The sequence below is a fragment of the Xiphophorus hellerii genome, chromosome 12, assembly GCF_003331165.1.
Source record: "Xiphophorus hellerii strain 12219 chromosome 12, Xiphophorus_hellerii-4.1, whole genome shotgun sequence".
Lineage (NCBI taxonomy): Eukaryota > Metazoa > Chordata > Actinopteri > Cyprinodontiformes > Poeciliidae > Xiphophorus > Xiphophorus hellerii.
The window spans coordinates 34,084,280-34,099,993 of record NC_045683.1 but is presented as its reverse complement, the minus strand read 5'-3'; the positions used below and the strand labels follow the sequence as shown (position 1 = coordinate 34,099,993).

Here is a 15,714-nt window from a genome sequence, read left to right as displayed (position 1 = left end):
CACCCCTACAACACACACACTACACATATATACAGACAAAGATAGCACACTAATTGCAGTAAAAAGCAGAGCTGGACAGGTCAGAGCAGCAAACACCTCTATAGTCCCACTCTACTGGAAGAAGAAAGAAGCAGCTTGCCGCTTGTCGACAGTGAGTCAGAGCAGGACACCGAGCAAATAAATTCTCATTTCATCAGTCTGATGATGTCTGTAAGTTCTGAAATATCAATAACCTTAGAGAAGAAACTGCTGCTTGCCATCAATCTGAATAGTTTATAAAACCCATCTAAACAATTTGAAATCCAGAATTCTTTGCCAAAAAGATTTGAAGGGAAAAACCTTGGAGACAGCTGCTGTTGATGTGGGCTTGTATTGGGTTGGTTTGGATACTTTCTTTCCCTTAATCAATAAAATCAAACATTGAAAACTACTTTTGCCATTTGTTCTGCTTGTCCTCGTCAGACATAAACATTTAAGTCCATTAAGAAAGCAAAAACAGAAGAAATCCATCAGGGGGAAAAACATTTAAATAGCACTATGCAATCCTAAATGACAGACTGCTAATGTTATGCAGAATATCAGACATCAATTAGGACAATATGAAAAAAGCAAAGTTGAACTCCACTGCTAAATGCAGAAACAGCTTCTCATAAGCAAAAAACCTTATTAAAATTTTGCAAAATCAGAAGTCACGGCTTTTATTCTGGATAAAGGTGGGTAGGCTGCAACATTCTGTTACAATAAGACTCACAGTCAAAGTGAAATAAGGAGGCCCGGGACTTTCACACGTCCATTTTGATTAATTACATTGATTTTAATGTGTTAAAATTTTTGAGGCAATTAATCACACTTTTTTTCGGTTTTCACACATTTCTGATTAACTGTAAATGTAATGCACAAGCAGCATCTGCAAACAGCAGCGATGGACGACTAAGCTGATTCTGCTGGCCTCCTGGGGATTCATTCTGCTTCAGAAAGCGATCTCTTGGGATTCAGTTGTGCTAAAAGCAGTTAGTCTGTCAGTGAAGCTATCGCAGCCTGAAACAGCATTGTCTTTTCTCATTAGAACAAGATGAATTGTGATTAATTATTTACAGGTCCTGCAAATACTTTCATTAAAAATGTTAAAATATCTACATACAGTAGGTATGCAGAGCCTATTTTATTGAGGTATAGTTTTTGATTCAAATCCAATTAATTAATTACACACCCTGCAATTAACTCAATTAAAAACTTTAATCAGAGTCCGACCAGTAGGAATGAGCCAACAACACATCTCAAACTGGTTACTGGTTACTGGTCACGCTGCTACAGTGAAAGATTCTCTGTTGACACAAGTGATCATTTCATGTAGAAACAACTTCAACCAAAACTTTAACATCATGTCCACTGTCGAAACAAAGACATTCAGAGGCAATGACATTTTGATGATTGTTCTTCTAAAGAAATTGGAATTTAATCAAATTGTTAATTAAAAAAAAAGAAAGACTTTTTTAAAATTGACAGAAACTAACTGTTCAAGGGCCAATAGCTTCACCCGCAGGACGAATCTGAGTCTAGAAAAATTGTTGTCATAACTACAGAAGATATTCTACTTCAGTAAATCTACTGGGACAAGCAATTTAGAAACTATTCTGAGAAATTCCTCACTAGCTCAATACACCAATTCTGTAAAATAATCCTAAAATGTCTTTTTTCCTTTTTAAATATATACAGAATATTTATTTAGCAAATGACTATAAAAAGGCAACATGTGCAGTTTAAAGCATTCCAGGTGTGGCACTGAGTAAGCAATAAGGACTGGGATAAAAATGGAAATCTGTTGGTGTTTTATAGAACTTCCCACCCTTGGCTGGATGTTTTCCTCCATATTAAACATGGAGGATTTGTCCTTGGGTACAGGTGAGCTTTCCTGGACAACAAACTGCTTCTGTTGCACAAAGTTTTGGAAGTCACATAAAAGAATGCTGAGGAGTCTCTTTCCAGATATCTGTGTAAGCCTCAAACTTTTAGAGCAGGGGGTACCCAGACTTTTTGATTCCAAGATCTACTTTTTCTCTCACCAGCCGGCTGAGATCTACCTCATGACACGAAAGACATAAAAATTGTAAATTAAACTCTATTGTCTTATTTTATGTGCGAATAAACATCAGTTATAGCAAAAATATTAAAGAGATAGAAAACCTAATGCAGTTTCTTCCTCAGTGAGACTCTGTCACTGGGAGCAGGTTACTGGTTTCTCAGTCACAAGCTGGTTGCAAACCTGAGGCCAGCAGGTGTCAGTCAGTTATGATAGATCTGAAATTTGGTTTGATGACTGAAATATGAGAAGCTACAGACTGATAGGAGGAACCAAAGAGCTCTGTAAAGGTAAAGGCAAACCTTCTGGAGTTGGGATATAATTAATTTAATTTCACATAATTACCACGGTAGAACCCATTTGTTTGTTACAACTTAATGAAATATATTTGTCCTTTTTGATGTTTGTTGTGAATGACATATACTCACAAACAAACGAGGTAATTAATCCAAGTTTGTCGTTTATTGAAGGTTTAGAAACTACAGCGGCTGTAATGCGCCACAGCAAAGGTAAACAAAGGTAAAATAACCCGAACAGGTGATCAACTCAAAACCACTCCTACCTTTTTACTCTCTCTCTTTCTTTGTCGTTTAAGCACACCCGTTGCCGTGGCAACCGCCTGCACCCCGCAAGCCGAGCAGAGATTACGTTAAAAACATAACATTCAGTCCGTTACGGTATCAGGTTTCCCGGCTTGATATTTATTTCTCGATTATTAATAAGCCTTCCCTGAACACAGCGATGGTTGAGTAGCTAATTTAAACTCCTGCTCTGCTAGTCAGTCGATCTTTGAGTCGCCTTTTTTTGTGTTAATGGAACCGAAACGCACTGAATTGCACAACACCTTGTTGAAACAATAATTACTGAGATTATTAATTTTAACAGGTTTTGTTGATTTTATTATTCTTTAATGAAGCTACAAACGTTTAGGATCTTAGTGAATATTTTGGTAAGCGTGTCAGAAGAGGAAGTGCTGGTCTCAGCATCCTGGCGGCGTTCAGTTTGTCACCTTACTGCCGAAATCGACTCAAAACCTTTGCGCGATCGACCGGTCGATCGACGTATTGAGCAACCCTGTTTTAGAGGATGCACATGAACACAGAGTTTACTGCAGTCTCCATCTTGCGTACCTTCCTTGACGGGGATCGCTGGTTTCTTCTGCCTCAGACCCAGGAGGATGAAGAAGAGGACTAGTGGGATGAAAATTTCAAATGCCAGCACCCACTGCAGAGGAGAAAAGACAAGAGATGAGAACCTTACTGAGTATCTGCTGAGGAATGGGGCCGGGGCAGCTCTGAGTTCAGCTCATTGCTCATATGAGATAAAGCAGGAAGAACAAGAAATATTCCTGTGCTAAACTCAAAGTGTGACATTTTTCTTGTCCTCTCTCTTATCAATATAACAGAATAAAATACTGCAAGTACCTAAGAAAAAATTAATCTCTTAAGTGGAGACAGAGCAGGATGCCAGAGCTGGCTGCAGAGATGCCAAGTATAGGAACCAATCCAGAGGCTAACCCCAACCCTAACCCGTTTAGATGATGAGATTTAAAATAAACAGGATAACTCTGGAATCAACACTATTTCTGGTCATGGAAACTTCAGCTCACATCAACATGAACTCACACAAACCTGGAACTTTCCAGATGTGCTTCAGCTGCACACTGTACACAGACATTCATTTAATCCTCAACATCATTTCTCCACTTCACTCTCCAAGAACTGGAGAAAAGTGGAGCATGATACCAGAGTCACATGAGGACACTGACCGCTCTGCCTGACCCTGAACAGGCCTCTCTTCTTACATTGTTCATCCAAAACTGTGAGAACCATAAAGTCCTTTTGTCTCTGCTTTCAGCACCCGCCAGAGAACACGCATGCGTGCACACCCCCACACCCAGCAGCGCACACACGAAAGAGAGAGTCATAAACCAACAATTGTCTCTTGACAAGTAACCACTGACAACCAAACCTAAATGATTCAAATACATTCAAAAGATTACAGCACATTGTGCAAGCTGCAGCAATACAGACACACCAGCTCAGAATGTCATGAAAAACTTCAAGATTTTTTGTCCCTCACTTTGTATGATAAAGAAAATGAAACATACAGTATATCATATATAGACTCAGTACACAAAGAGTGGAAGATTTCAAGCTTTTATTTCTTGTAATTTTAATGATTAGAGTTTACAAATCATGTCTCAAAAAATTAGAACATTGTTAAAAAAATAAATAAAAATAAGTAAAGATACTTTATTCATAGAAAGTTGAGTGGAAGGGAAAAGTGTGATAGGGAAAGATGCACCAGCAACAGGAAGAACTGAAGCATTTGGGAAAATTTGACAAGGTGTCAGAGAGCAGAGACTCTCCACATATGGAAGACACATGTCCCATTGCTCATGTCCAGAGACTGAAGAACAAGTTGACGTCCTCCATGCCACGCCACACTGATGCAGTAGTTCATACAAAAGGAGGTCCAAACATGTACTAACTGCATTTAAATGACTATACTTTTGTCTTATAGATATTTGTCGGGAGTATGGGGTACCGGGCCCTTTGATACGGGCTGTCAGGTCCCTGTATGACCGGTGTCAGAGTGTGGTCCGCATTGCCGGCAGTAAGCCGGGCTCATTTCCGGTGAGAGTTGGACTCCTCCAGGGCTGCCCTTTGTCACCGATTCTGTTCATTACTTTCATGGACAGAATTTCTAGGCGCAGCCAAGGTGTTGAGGGGATCCGTTTTGGTGGCCTTGGGATTGCATCTCTGCTTTTTGCAGATGATGTGGTCCTATTGGCTTCAAGCAAAGCTTTCACTGGAGCAGTTCGAGTGTGAAGCAGCCAGGATGATGATCCATGCCTTCAAATCCAAGGACATGGTCTCGAGCGATAAACGATAAATCAATTAATCGTATGATAAATTAAAACTATCGACGTCATTTTAATTATCGGCATTATCGTCTCTTCCGGCCTTTTTCTCTTTCTGTTAATGACACTGAATGAAAAAAGGCTGAACTCCGGTGCTCTCCACTGACCCCCCCTTCCTCATTTCCCTAGTGTAAAGCCCAGCGCACACTACACGATCCATTTTTAAAATCTGACAGACCACACATTAGCCGACAGAAATCCTAGGTATAACGGTTCGATTCTGCCATGTGGTGTCCAACAATGGGCACAAAATAATGGCTACAAGTCCAGTGAACTAATTTTAAAACCAGGCATTAATCAATGCTTTACTACAATCTACCTGCAATGCATGTGGCTAGTGTCAGCGTAAAGTCCTGACTGAATGAAAATCATTAAAACCTATTTATGTCACGTTAACGAAGAACAGCTGAAAAGTTACCGGGTTTATCAACTGCGGTAGCGATTTCGCTCCAACTCCTCCTCTTGTCATTTCTATATTCTTTGCATGTTGAATAAACATTAAAGTTGTTTCCACATATCATCTCCGATGTCAGCTGGACTTTGGGTTGCATCGTGTCAGCTGTTTGGGATTCCCCTCTGTAATTTCCCCTCAGAAAGCGCCGAGGGGGCTGCACAGTGGCGCAGTTGCTAGCACTGTTGCCTTGCAGCAAGAAGGTCCTGGGTTCGATTCCCGGCTGGGGTCTTTCTGCATAGAGTTTGCATGTTCTCCCTGTGCATGCGTGGGTTCTCTCCGGGTACTCCGGCTTCCTCCCACAGTCCAAAAACATGACTGTCAGGTTAATTGGTCTCTCTAAATTCTCCCTAGGCGTGAGTGTGTGTGTGAATGGTTGTTTGTCCTGTATGTCTCTGTGTTGCCCTGTGACAGACTGGCGACCTGTCCAGAGTGAACCCCGCCTCTCGCCCGGAATGTAGCTGAAGATAGACACCAGCAACCCTCCCAACCCCATTAGGGACAAAGGGTGAACAGAAAATGGATGGATGGATGGAAAGCGCGGAGGAGAATCCGCGCTTCCTGATTGGCTACCTGTCACATTCAACAGGCTGCGTTAACTCTCCCAGTCGGGAAAAACCCCTGATTTGGATTGGAGCGGCAACAACGATCTACCATAACACACCACACAATCTTAGAAAGACCAAGGTTCTAAGATTGTCTGATTTCCAAGGGGAAAAATAGGAGCAAAAAATCATGTAGTGTGAACTATTGCATCAGGTAGTTGGATGTGCCCATCTTCTCTATTTAAATTTAATTATTACTGAAGGGCAACATAATATACAGACTTCATAATCTGCACTCTTTTGGTTGAATGCAGTATTTATTTCCACTTTGGCTTTATTTTGTTTAGTTTTTTTTTTTCAAGTGCGTTTTTTGTTAATGGAGACTGAGAATACATTTTATTTTTGTTTTTGGTTTTGTTTATTTTGTTTATCAGCTCCAGTGTTAAGTGTTCTTTTGAAAATAAAGTGTATCTTTGACAAGAAATCGAATGCATTATTACGTCATTTCCATTAAATCAGTGTAAAAAGGTCTTCAAACAATATTATCGTTTATCGCAATAATTTTTGAGACAATTAATCGTTCAGCAAAATTTGTTATCGTGGCAGGCCTAGTCTCGAGCTGGAAAAGGGTAGAGCCTTCTCTGGGTCGGAGGGGTGTTCTACCTCAAGAGGAGTTTAAGTATTTCAGGATCTATAGTCATGAACTTTGAGTCATGACCGAAAGAACAAGATCACGGACAGAAGCGATTGAAATGAGTTTTCTCCGTAGGGTGTCTGGACTGTCCCTTAGAGATAAGGTGAGAAGCTCAGTCATCCAGGAGGGAATCAGAGCAGAGCCGCTGCTCCTTCACATCAAGAGGAGCCAGTTGAGGTGGCTCAGGCATCTGGTCAGGATGCTTCCTGGACCCCTCCCTGGTGAGGTGTTCTGGGACGTCCCACCTGGAGGACGTCTCCCTCTGGAGAAGACCCAGAACACGCTGGAGGGACTATGTTACTTGGCTGGCCTGGGAACACCTTGAATTTCCCCCAGAGGAAATACCCCAAGTGGCTGGTGAGAGGGAAGTCTGGGCCTCTCTTCTTAAGCTGCTACCCAACCCTGGATAAGCGGAAGGAAAGTAAGATGTATAGATAGACGGATGGCTGGACATTTTCAATAAAAATTAACCTTGTTTTATTGATCTTATGTAATATTCTAATTATCTGTTACAGTAAATTTTGGATTTCCATTATCTGTAAGCTATAATGATAAAAATTGAAAAAAAAAAGATTAAAGAAAAATAGACTTGAAATATTCCATTATGGATAATAAATGTATGAGTTTCACTTTTCTGTATCGAGTAATAAAATATTACTTTTTCATAAATGTTAAATTTTGGAGCTGTTGTTTTAGATAAATGTTGGTTTTAGATAATCCTCTTGGTTTAACTGAATAAAATCAAGAGCGTGTGGGCTTTGAATAGAACTGCTGGCCTCAATGAAATTCCTGTACTTCTTATTGAGATTTTAATCTCAATAAGAAATGATTTTAATAAGAAAGCAGCTGATTCTGCAGACACACATTTACATGTTAGAGGTCATGTTGCCTGGAGACCATTGGATGTCATTAACTAATGCCTTCAATTATTCATGGCTTCACTATAGTGATAGTGAGTAGGATCCCTCATCTTGAAAGTACCATAACAAACCATATGCTGGTAGCAGTTTGCTTGACTTTAAAATCTGATCTGCTCCTGTTCTTTCAGGACCACCATCTGGCAAACGGTGTCAGCTTTCTGTAGTCAATGCTGCTTCTACCAGAACAGCACATACTCGTACCATGAACATGAATGTCACAATATTTCTGGGACTGTATTGATTTATATTAAATATTCTTAATCCAGGGTGGAATGCTTCTGCAGCAGTGTTTCACTTGAAATCTGTACACAATTGGCTATTTTAAGTGAAACACACTGATATCCAGGGGTGGAAATTAAACATTTTCTCCACCAGCCACAGTGGCTGGTAGAGAAATTTTTTTACCGGCCACTCAGACATTTCACCAGCCACTGTTTTTTTCTTCTTCTTTCGATTACAAACCCCTCAACTACAAGCAAATTATAGAAAATGTATAATTTATTCTTAACTCTATGAAAACCGATTTACTGACAATAAGTTTACCATACAGATGTACATATACAGAATAATTTAACATAAAGCATGGACACCTTAACAGGGTTGTAGTGCAATAAGTTCATTTGAAGTAATTACTAACAAACTTTAACTACACAACCCTAACATTCTTGCAATCATACACTGCCTGGCCAAAAAAAAAGTCGCCACCAAACATGGTCACACTCTCTAATATTTTGTTGGACCGCCTTTAGCTTTGATTACAGCCCGCATTCGCTGTGGCATTGTTTCAATAAGCTTCTGCAGTGTCACAAGATTTATTTCCATCCAGTGTTGCATTAATCTTTCACCAAGATCTTGTATTGATGATGGGGAGTCTGACCACTGTGCAAAGCCTTCTCCAGCACATCCCAAAGATTCTCAATGGGGTTAAGGTCTGGACTCTGTGGTGGCCAATCCATGTGTGAAAAAGATGTCTCATGCTCCCTGAACCACTCTTTCACAATGTGAGCCCGATGAATCCTGGCATTGTCATCTTGGAATATGCCCGTTCCATTTGGGAAGACAAAATCCATTGATGGAATAACCTGGTCATTCAGTATATTCAGGTAGTCAGCTGACCTCATTCTTTGGGCACACAATGTTGCTGAACCTAGACCTGACCAACTGCAGCAACCCCAGATCATAGCACTGCCCCCACAGGCTTGTACAGTAGGCACTAGGCATGATGGGTGCATCACTTCACCTGCCTCTCTTCTTACCCTGATGCGCCCATCACTCTGGAAAAGGGTAAATCTGGACTCATCAGACCACATGACCCTCTTCCATTCCTCCAGAGTCCAATCTTTATGCTCCCTAGCAAACTGAAGCCTTTTTTTCTGGTTAGCCTTACTGATTAGAGGTTTTCTTACGGCTACACAGCTGTTCAATCCCAACCCCTTGAGTTCCCTTCGCATTGTGCGTGTGGAAATGCTTTTGCGTTCACAATTAAACATACTCCTGAGTTCTGCTGTTGTTTTTCTTCGATTTGATTTGACCAAACGTTTAAGTAATCGCCGATCACGATCATTCAGGATTTTTTTCCGACCACATTTCTTCCTGGAAGACGATGGTTCCCCACCATCCTTCCAGTTTTTAATGATGCGTTGGACAGTTCTTAACCCAATTCTAGTAGTTTCTGCAATCTCCTTAGATGTTTTCTCTGCTTGATGCATGCCAATGATTTGACCCTTCTTAAACAGACTAACGTCTTTTCCACGACCACAGGATGTGTCTTTTGCCATGGTTGTTTAAGAAATGAGGAGTTACTCATTGCATCAGCTGGGGTTAAATAACTTGTTGCCAGCTGAAAGATAATTGCCTATGCAGTACTTATCCAATAGGAGGCTTGTACCTATTTGCTTAGTTAAATCCAGGTGGCGACTTTTTTTTGGCCAGGCAGTGTATTATGTGAATAAAAAGTTGGTTTTATGACAAAATTGCCACAAACTCGATAAACAGACATTTCGCTCTGATCCTTCTTTATTTAAGCAAGCACTAGTACAAGTAGTTCTTCATAAAGACAGTTAGTGTGAGGTTTTGTGCTTACTGCAGAAAACTGGTCATATTCACGAGATCCAGAATAAATGGTGCTCAGAATCAGCTCACAGCTTTTATCTCCTGGTCATTTTCTTTCTAGTGAAGGCAGCACTGTGCAGAAGTGACTGGACATTTTGCAGGAGTCATTTTATAAAGTGGTGACCCACAGTCAGCACCAAAAATACGAAAAAATAGAAATACAAAGAGAGAATTTCTCTCACTCGACCACATTCTGATATTAGCTGATCAACACAGACCTCTAACCAGTAGGTCTGTGATCAACACAGACCTACTGGTTAGAGAACATTGTTTTTTAAAACTGGAATCGTCATCAACATGATGACAATTCCAGCTGAAGGTGTTTTAGAGAAATGTCCAAAATGTGACCTTAGTGCATTCACACACATCTATAACCCTGTAAGGACATGTTATCTCTAAAGAAGCATGCCGTAGTGCCGGCTGTGAACAGGATCTTTAACTCCAATTAAAAAGAACTGATTTGGTATTTCTCACTTAGATCTTCTCCTGTAAACCACCTAGCAGAGTAAACTGTGACTCTGACCTTGTTACTCCTGGTAAAACCAGAAACACTGCGACCAAATTAGATTTGTTTTAATTTTCTGTGTCTTCTAAGAGACAAATACAAGGTTGCCAAAAATATGAATCAATCTTAAACTAGAGATGCATCAATTCCAGTTTTCTGGTCGATTGACCAGAAATGGGGGGATATGGGGGAATTTTTCTGCCATAATTCGAGAGCACACATTTTCAGTCTGAAAGCAAGATTACGTCTTTTCTTCTCAAAACTTTTAATACTTTTGCTTACATTTTCATTTTGAAAGCATGACTTGATGTCTTTCTTCTCAAAACTTGTATTGCTTGTACTCAAAACTTCTGGCACTCTTGCAGAACTCTCTGCTCACTTACAAAACATCCTCTGCTTGCTTTTGGAACAAAAATGCAGTGTTGCCTGGCAACCTCTCAGCCAATAAAATGAAAGTGTTGAACTGGGTGCGTTTGTTGTGTGCCTGTGCGGCTACCATCAATTGTAGCAACCTGCGCCACCCACTGGATGTAGGACAAACAATGACATTAGCTTTCTGCTCCGTGTTACGCTAACCATCCGCCAGCAGCGCACTACTGATCGCTAACAGCTAACCCAATCAAACTGCAGTAACTTCTAGTCACGACATGATTCATTTGGACAATTAGCATGGAGACTGCAATGAATAGATAAAATATTATCTATTCATACAGGTTATAGGCTACCTGTATGAATAACGCAGAAAGTAGAAGCACTTCACATGTGAAACAAATATTCTGATATTTCGTGTTTTAGACTGTCTATTGATCGTAGATCTACTTTGACTCAAAGTGCAGCCGTCAATAAGGCTGATTGATGGCCTTATTGCAGCCGTTCTTCCAGCACTGCGTACCGGCTCAGAATATTTACGTTTTCTATTGAAATGAACAATTATTACTAAAATATCTCAGAACATCTTCATTATTAATTCCACGGGCCATCATCATCATCATCATCATCATTCCTGTGTTATTCCAGAGTTTGTCTGACTACCTGGAGCTTAGTGGTAGCTTCCCCCTCACACACACCTGCCTTCCTGCCTGCATGAAACCTTTTCTTTATGAACATTTTCACTCCTTCTTACCGGGCAGCAGCAGCTAACCTGAACTCTTCCTCAATCTGTCCCTGGTCACGTCTCTCTCATCATCCTCCTCGACAATAATAAAGCCCCTGAATCGCTCATTCCCTCTCCTTGTCCGCTACTAAATCTCCTCCAATGGTCAAAGTTAGTGTGGTAATTAACATATCGGTTAGTTTGACACATTTTTCTGAATGGGCTTATGTGCTTTTTAGCTTTTGTGGTAGTTTTTCTGACCTGCCCCGTCTCGTATCCGCTCATTTTCTCGGACTCTGGTTAGCTGAACTGGCGCTATTTATAACCTCAGAGGGGAGGGGCGGGCCAAGGAGTATTGAGGGATTTCATTGGATAAGCCCAATGAAATCCCTCAATAAAATCAATAAAATCAACCAATGGGCTGTCGCGGTAAATAAAAATGAGATTTAATATAATTTTTTTGTTAAATTATGACAGCGAAGGGCTGCCAGATATGGACAGTAAATGCATCAGTCAGTCCTCCCCTGGACAGAAGTTCAAACTGAATGCAGCTTTTTTTTTCTGTCCAAATTGTCAACCCACCACAGTGGTGGTGCGTTGCTCCAATTTACAAGCCACTTCATACTTTTACCCACATTTGGCCAGTGGCGGGTGCTAATTTCCACCCCTGCTGATATCAAAAAACCAATAAAATATTTGCCATTTTTAGGCATTACTGATGCTGCACAGTTCCATTCAGTTTATTTATGTAGCACCATCCACAACACACATTTACGAAATAGTGAATTTAATCCACTTATACAGACAAATCCCATGTCCAGTGCATACATTCTAGCTGCACTAAGTTACCAAACAATGCAGTCACATTAAGTTCGCTGTTTAAAAAACCCCAGCAGATTGCATTGAGCTGCTGACTTACATCACTCACTCATTCTGGACGAATGCTGGCAACAGTAGACAGACTTGCATTGCCTCATTGATTTTACACCACTCTCTCATATAGGTCATGCATGTAGTGACAGTGGAGATGAAAAACGCCCCTTTAACAGGAATAAATACAAATACAACTTTTGTATTTATAGATACTGCAGTGTGGCTACACAAGGTTTTTGGGTTCATGTTCCTTCAGATTGTTTACAAACCCTCCATAGTGCAAGTTTCTCATTTGTGTTTATCTTTGGTTCCATATTCTGTTTATTGAATCTTTGTACTGACATTACGAATCTTCATATGAGCAGAGAAAACATTAGAAATGCAGTCAAACTTTACATTTCAACATCACAAAAATCAGTTTACTTGTTCAGTTTGCTAGATCTTGACTTGAGTTGTTAATAGTTCTATCCGCTGCCGGTGGCTGAATTCAGATTCTCGTGTTTTATGGAAAGTGTCATGAATTCTACATATATTCTACAAGGGACCACAAACAAATTCACATTTAATTATTTAAAGATCCAGTTAAAAACAGTTAATGGACCTTCTTTGCAATAGAAGAACTCACTAACCTTGCAATTTAAGGATATACAGTATATGTATATATAAATATTCATGCATGTTTTATATATGACTGCAGCTTCATTACAGTCAGGCTTCATAACGCATTTATTGCCTGGGTACGGTAATTATTCTGAAGACATGAGTTTAACCTTTCCAAGCCGTCCTCTCAACCATAAAACCAGTGAATCTGGAGTTTTTTCCCACTAATATTGAAACCACTGAAGGTTTTTCCACCAGACAGAGCCAGTCTGTCCTCTGGGGGCAGGGTACACATAGCAGACAATAACAATAAGGCTGAGCACCTAAAAGTGTCATCAAGATGTAGCAGCAGCTATAAACAGTTAGGGGATGTTTGCTGGCACAAGATAAGATTCTGTCAAGATTTTTTGAAGGCTACGCAGGAACTGTGACATTTGCTTCCAGAGTGCAAGCATCTGCCTCACTTAGCCAAGATGCCGTTCAGCATCAGTTGCCTAACTGTACTCTCATTTACAACCCTGAGCGAGGTGAACCACTGATTTGAAGGTCCTAGGAAGACTTTGAAATGCTTCAAGAATCTCTGACTGCTTCTGGCCTTGCCCTATGATGCCCTTCTTCTCATGCCCTCATGGGTGAAACAAGATGATTTTATGTTTATTGTCCATCTCTCAATTCTCACAATTCTCACGCTGGACATTTGTGGAATTTTTCACGCTGGGTGGCATGGATGTTTGCCATTTTCGTGTTGTTTCGTGTTGTTGATAAAGTTGTCATGTCGACAACTTTATCATTTTGAATGTTCGTGTTTTAATTGTCTCGAGGTCCTTCTGCTGGAACCTCAGAAAGCACACAATGAAAGCCCTTGGCGGGACTCCAGGGCTAGTTGGGAGCAGTAATCGATCAGCATGCTCTAAATCCAGCCCCCCCTGGAGAATCTCAAGGAGAACAGTAGTCAGGAACAATATGGCATATTTACCTTCAACACATTTCAGGAAGCCCCAAATGCGTAGATTAAGTTGCCTCTCCCGGTCTTCGTATTCTGTTAACTTGGAGTTCAATTTAAATATTTCAGAGGTCGGGGGGGGGAGTCGCAGCGCTGCTTTGCCGATTCCTCCAGCATATCCACAGGAGTCACCATTCTATTTAGTCTTGTTAGCATGTCGCAAACGTTTCTACAGCTCTTCTTGTTTCGGACAGGTCCTTCTTAATGTCTGCAAAAATATTTGGCTTGGTCATTCAGGATTTTAGTTTGATTGTTTGCCAGTTTCTGAAGAAGCTCATCCATTTTGGGAATGGAGGGGGATTCGTTCACGTCTTCCTGAGTCGGTGATGGCTAGCTTTTAGGCTAGTAGCAGCCCTGGTACCTTACTGCTATTGGGAGGCGGTTGCATCGTTTTCTGGAGCTTCGGCATGTCCACGCAGCATATAATCGTCAATCTGCAATCCATGGAATGATATAAAAAAAAGAAATGTAAAAAACTATTGTATTACTGCAAAAATGAGTTGGCAGTGCCGCGAGCTCCAGCCTAAGCAGCCATCACATGACCCTATAGATTCTGTCATTTAATGGGTCCTTTTCAACAAGCACCGTGTCAGATGAGCAGGTACAGGCTGCAGGGAGACTGTCTATGTCAGAAAGGAGCCACATGTACTTGTGTCCTTTATTCATGTCCCCCTGAACTGGCAGAACATCCACCAAGCTCTCCTGCAACCCATCGCTATAGATACCAGGACAATTTGGACATGAATGATTTAAAAAGTCAATTTTTTTAAATAAACGCCTATAACTTTATAGGCAGTGCTGATATGGATTCAGGCCTGGTACTGATTGCTTGAACTAAGTATTGAACTGCTCTATCATCTGGATATACAGTACAGACCAAAAGTTTGGACACATAGTTGTGTCCAAACTTTTGGTCTGTACTGTATGTAAAGGCAAACGGTCATAATGTTATGTATAACTGATGTAAAATACTCAAGCTCGTATGTTCAGTGTTGGACAAGTTTATGATTATCGCCCTCAGTTTCTGCTGGACAGTATCTTTTAACAGGCCAGAGACAAATATTTGTTTTAGTGAGGTTATGTAGGATGAAAGACAGTTTTTGATACGTTTGTGGGAAGTTAGAAGGAGAATGAAGAACAGCTACCAGAGCCTGATGTCTTATCTTAAGCAAACTTATCCAGTCATCCATAACATCTGACCCTGTAAAGACATTCAGAACAAATGAGACAGTGTCACTGATATCTATCAGCCTGGAAAGGCTTCATTTTGTAACCCTTTCCTTTCACTAGAAAGGATTATGATATAGACAGTAGTGAAGAAAAGGGGAACTGCCATGAACTGCTCCAGGTGTGGCCATCCTAAAAAATTACTCCAAGTGCGCTTTGATTCTATTTAAATTAAAAAGTACTTTATCCGTCTCAAAGAAAAATTAAACTAAGATTATATTTTCACTATAAAAATATGAACATGAACCCCATTGTACAAGTTGATCGGCAAAGAACATGAGCATCCACCATAGTGGACTGCAAAAGTTAAAGTTGCCATGCCAAAAAAGCTAACCACACTTTAGCTGTTTCGCACTACCCTGGTGAAAAATAAATATTCTAAGTATGTTAAATTTTATCATACTTGAAGCCGGACTAAGTCTTAGTCTTATCAAGAATACTGATAAGACTAATCATCAGTGTACTTGAAGTATGTTATTTTGGAACAACAAATTTTGTGCTTAGTGTATTTTAATAGTGATTAAATTGTAGAAAATCACAGTTTAAAGTGTACCAAGTGTACTTTCACATGCTTTTTTTTGGAACAAGTTACACTTAGTATACTTTAAGTATTTTGCTTTTTATGTAATATAAACATGCTTGATTAGTATATTTTGAGTGTACTATTTTTGTGATTGAATTGCAT

At 40.2% G+C, this 15,714-nt stretch overlaps 1 protein-coding gene across 6 annotated transcripts in view; it reads right to left on the bottom strand.

Moving 5' to 3' along the window:
* The window catches only part of abca2 (ATP-binding cassette, sub-family A (ABC1), member 2), a 180,724-nt gene that overhangs the window by 156,055 nt on the left and 8,955 nt on the right, over positions 1–15,714 (bottom strand). For 4 of the 6 annotated variants that reach the window (XM_032577521.1, XM_032577517.1, XM_032577519.1 and 1 more), the window contains exons 2-3: positions 3,211–3,304; positions 17–19 (exon numbers count right to left, since the gene is read on the bottom strand). In XM_032577521.1, coding sequence (XP_032433412.1) covers positions 17–19; positions 3,211–3,304 — 97 coding nt within the window. The remainder of the gene's footprint in view (positions 1–16; positions 20–3,210; positions 3,305–15,714) is intronic. The other 2 variants (XM_032577518.1, XM_032577522.1) reach the window with 1 other exon arrangement.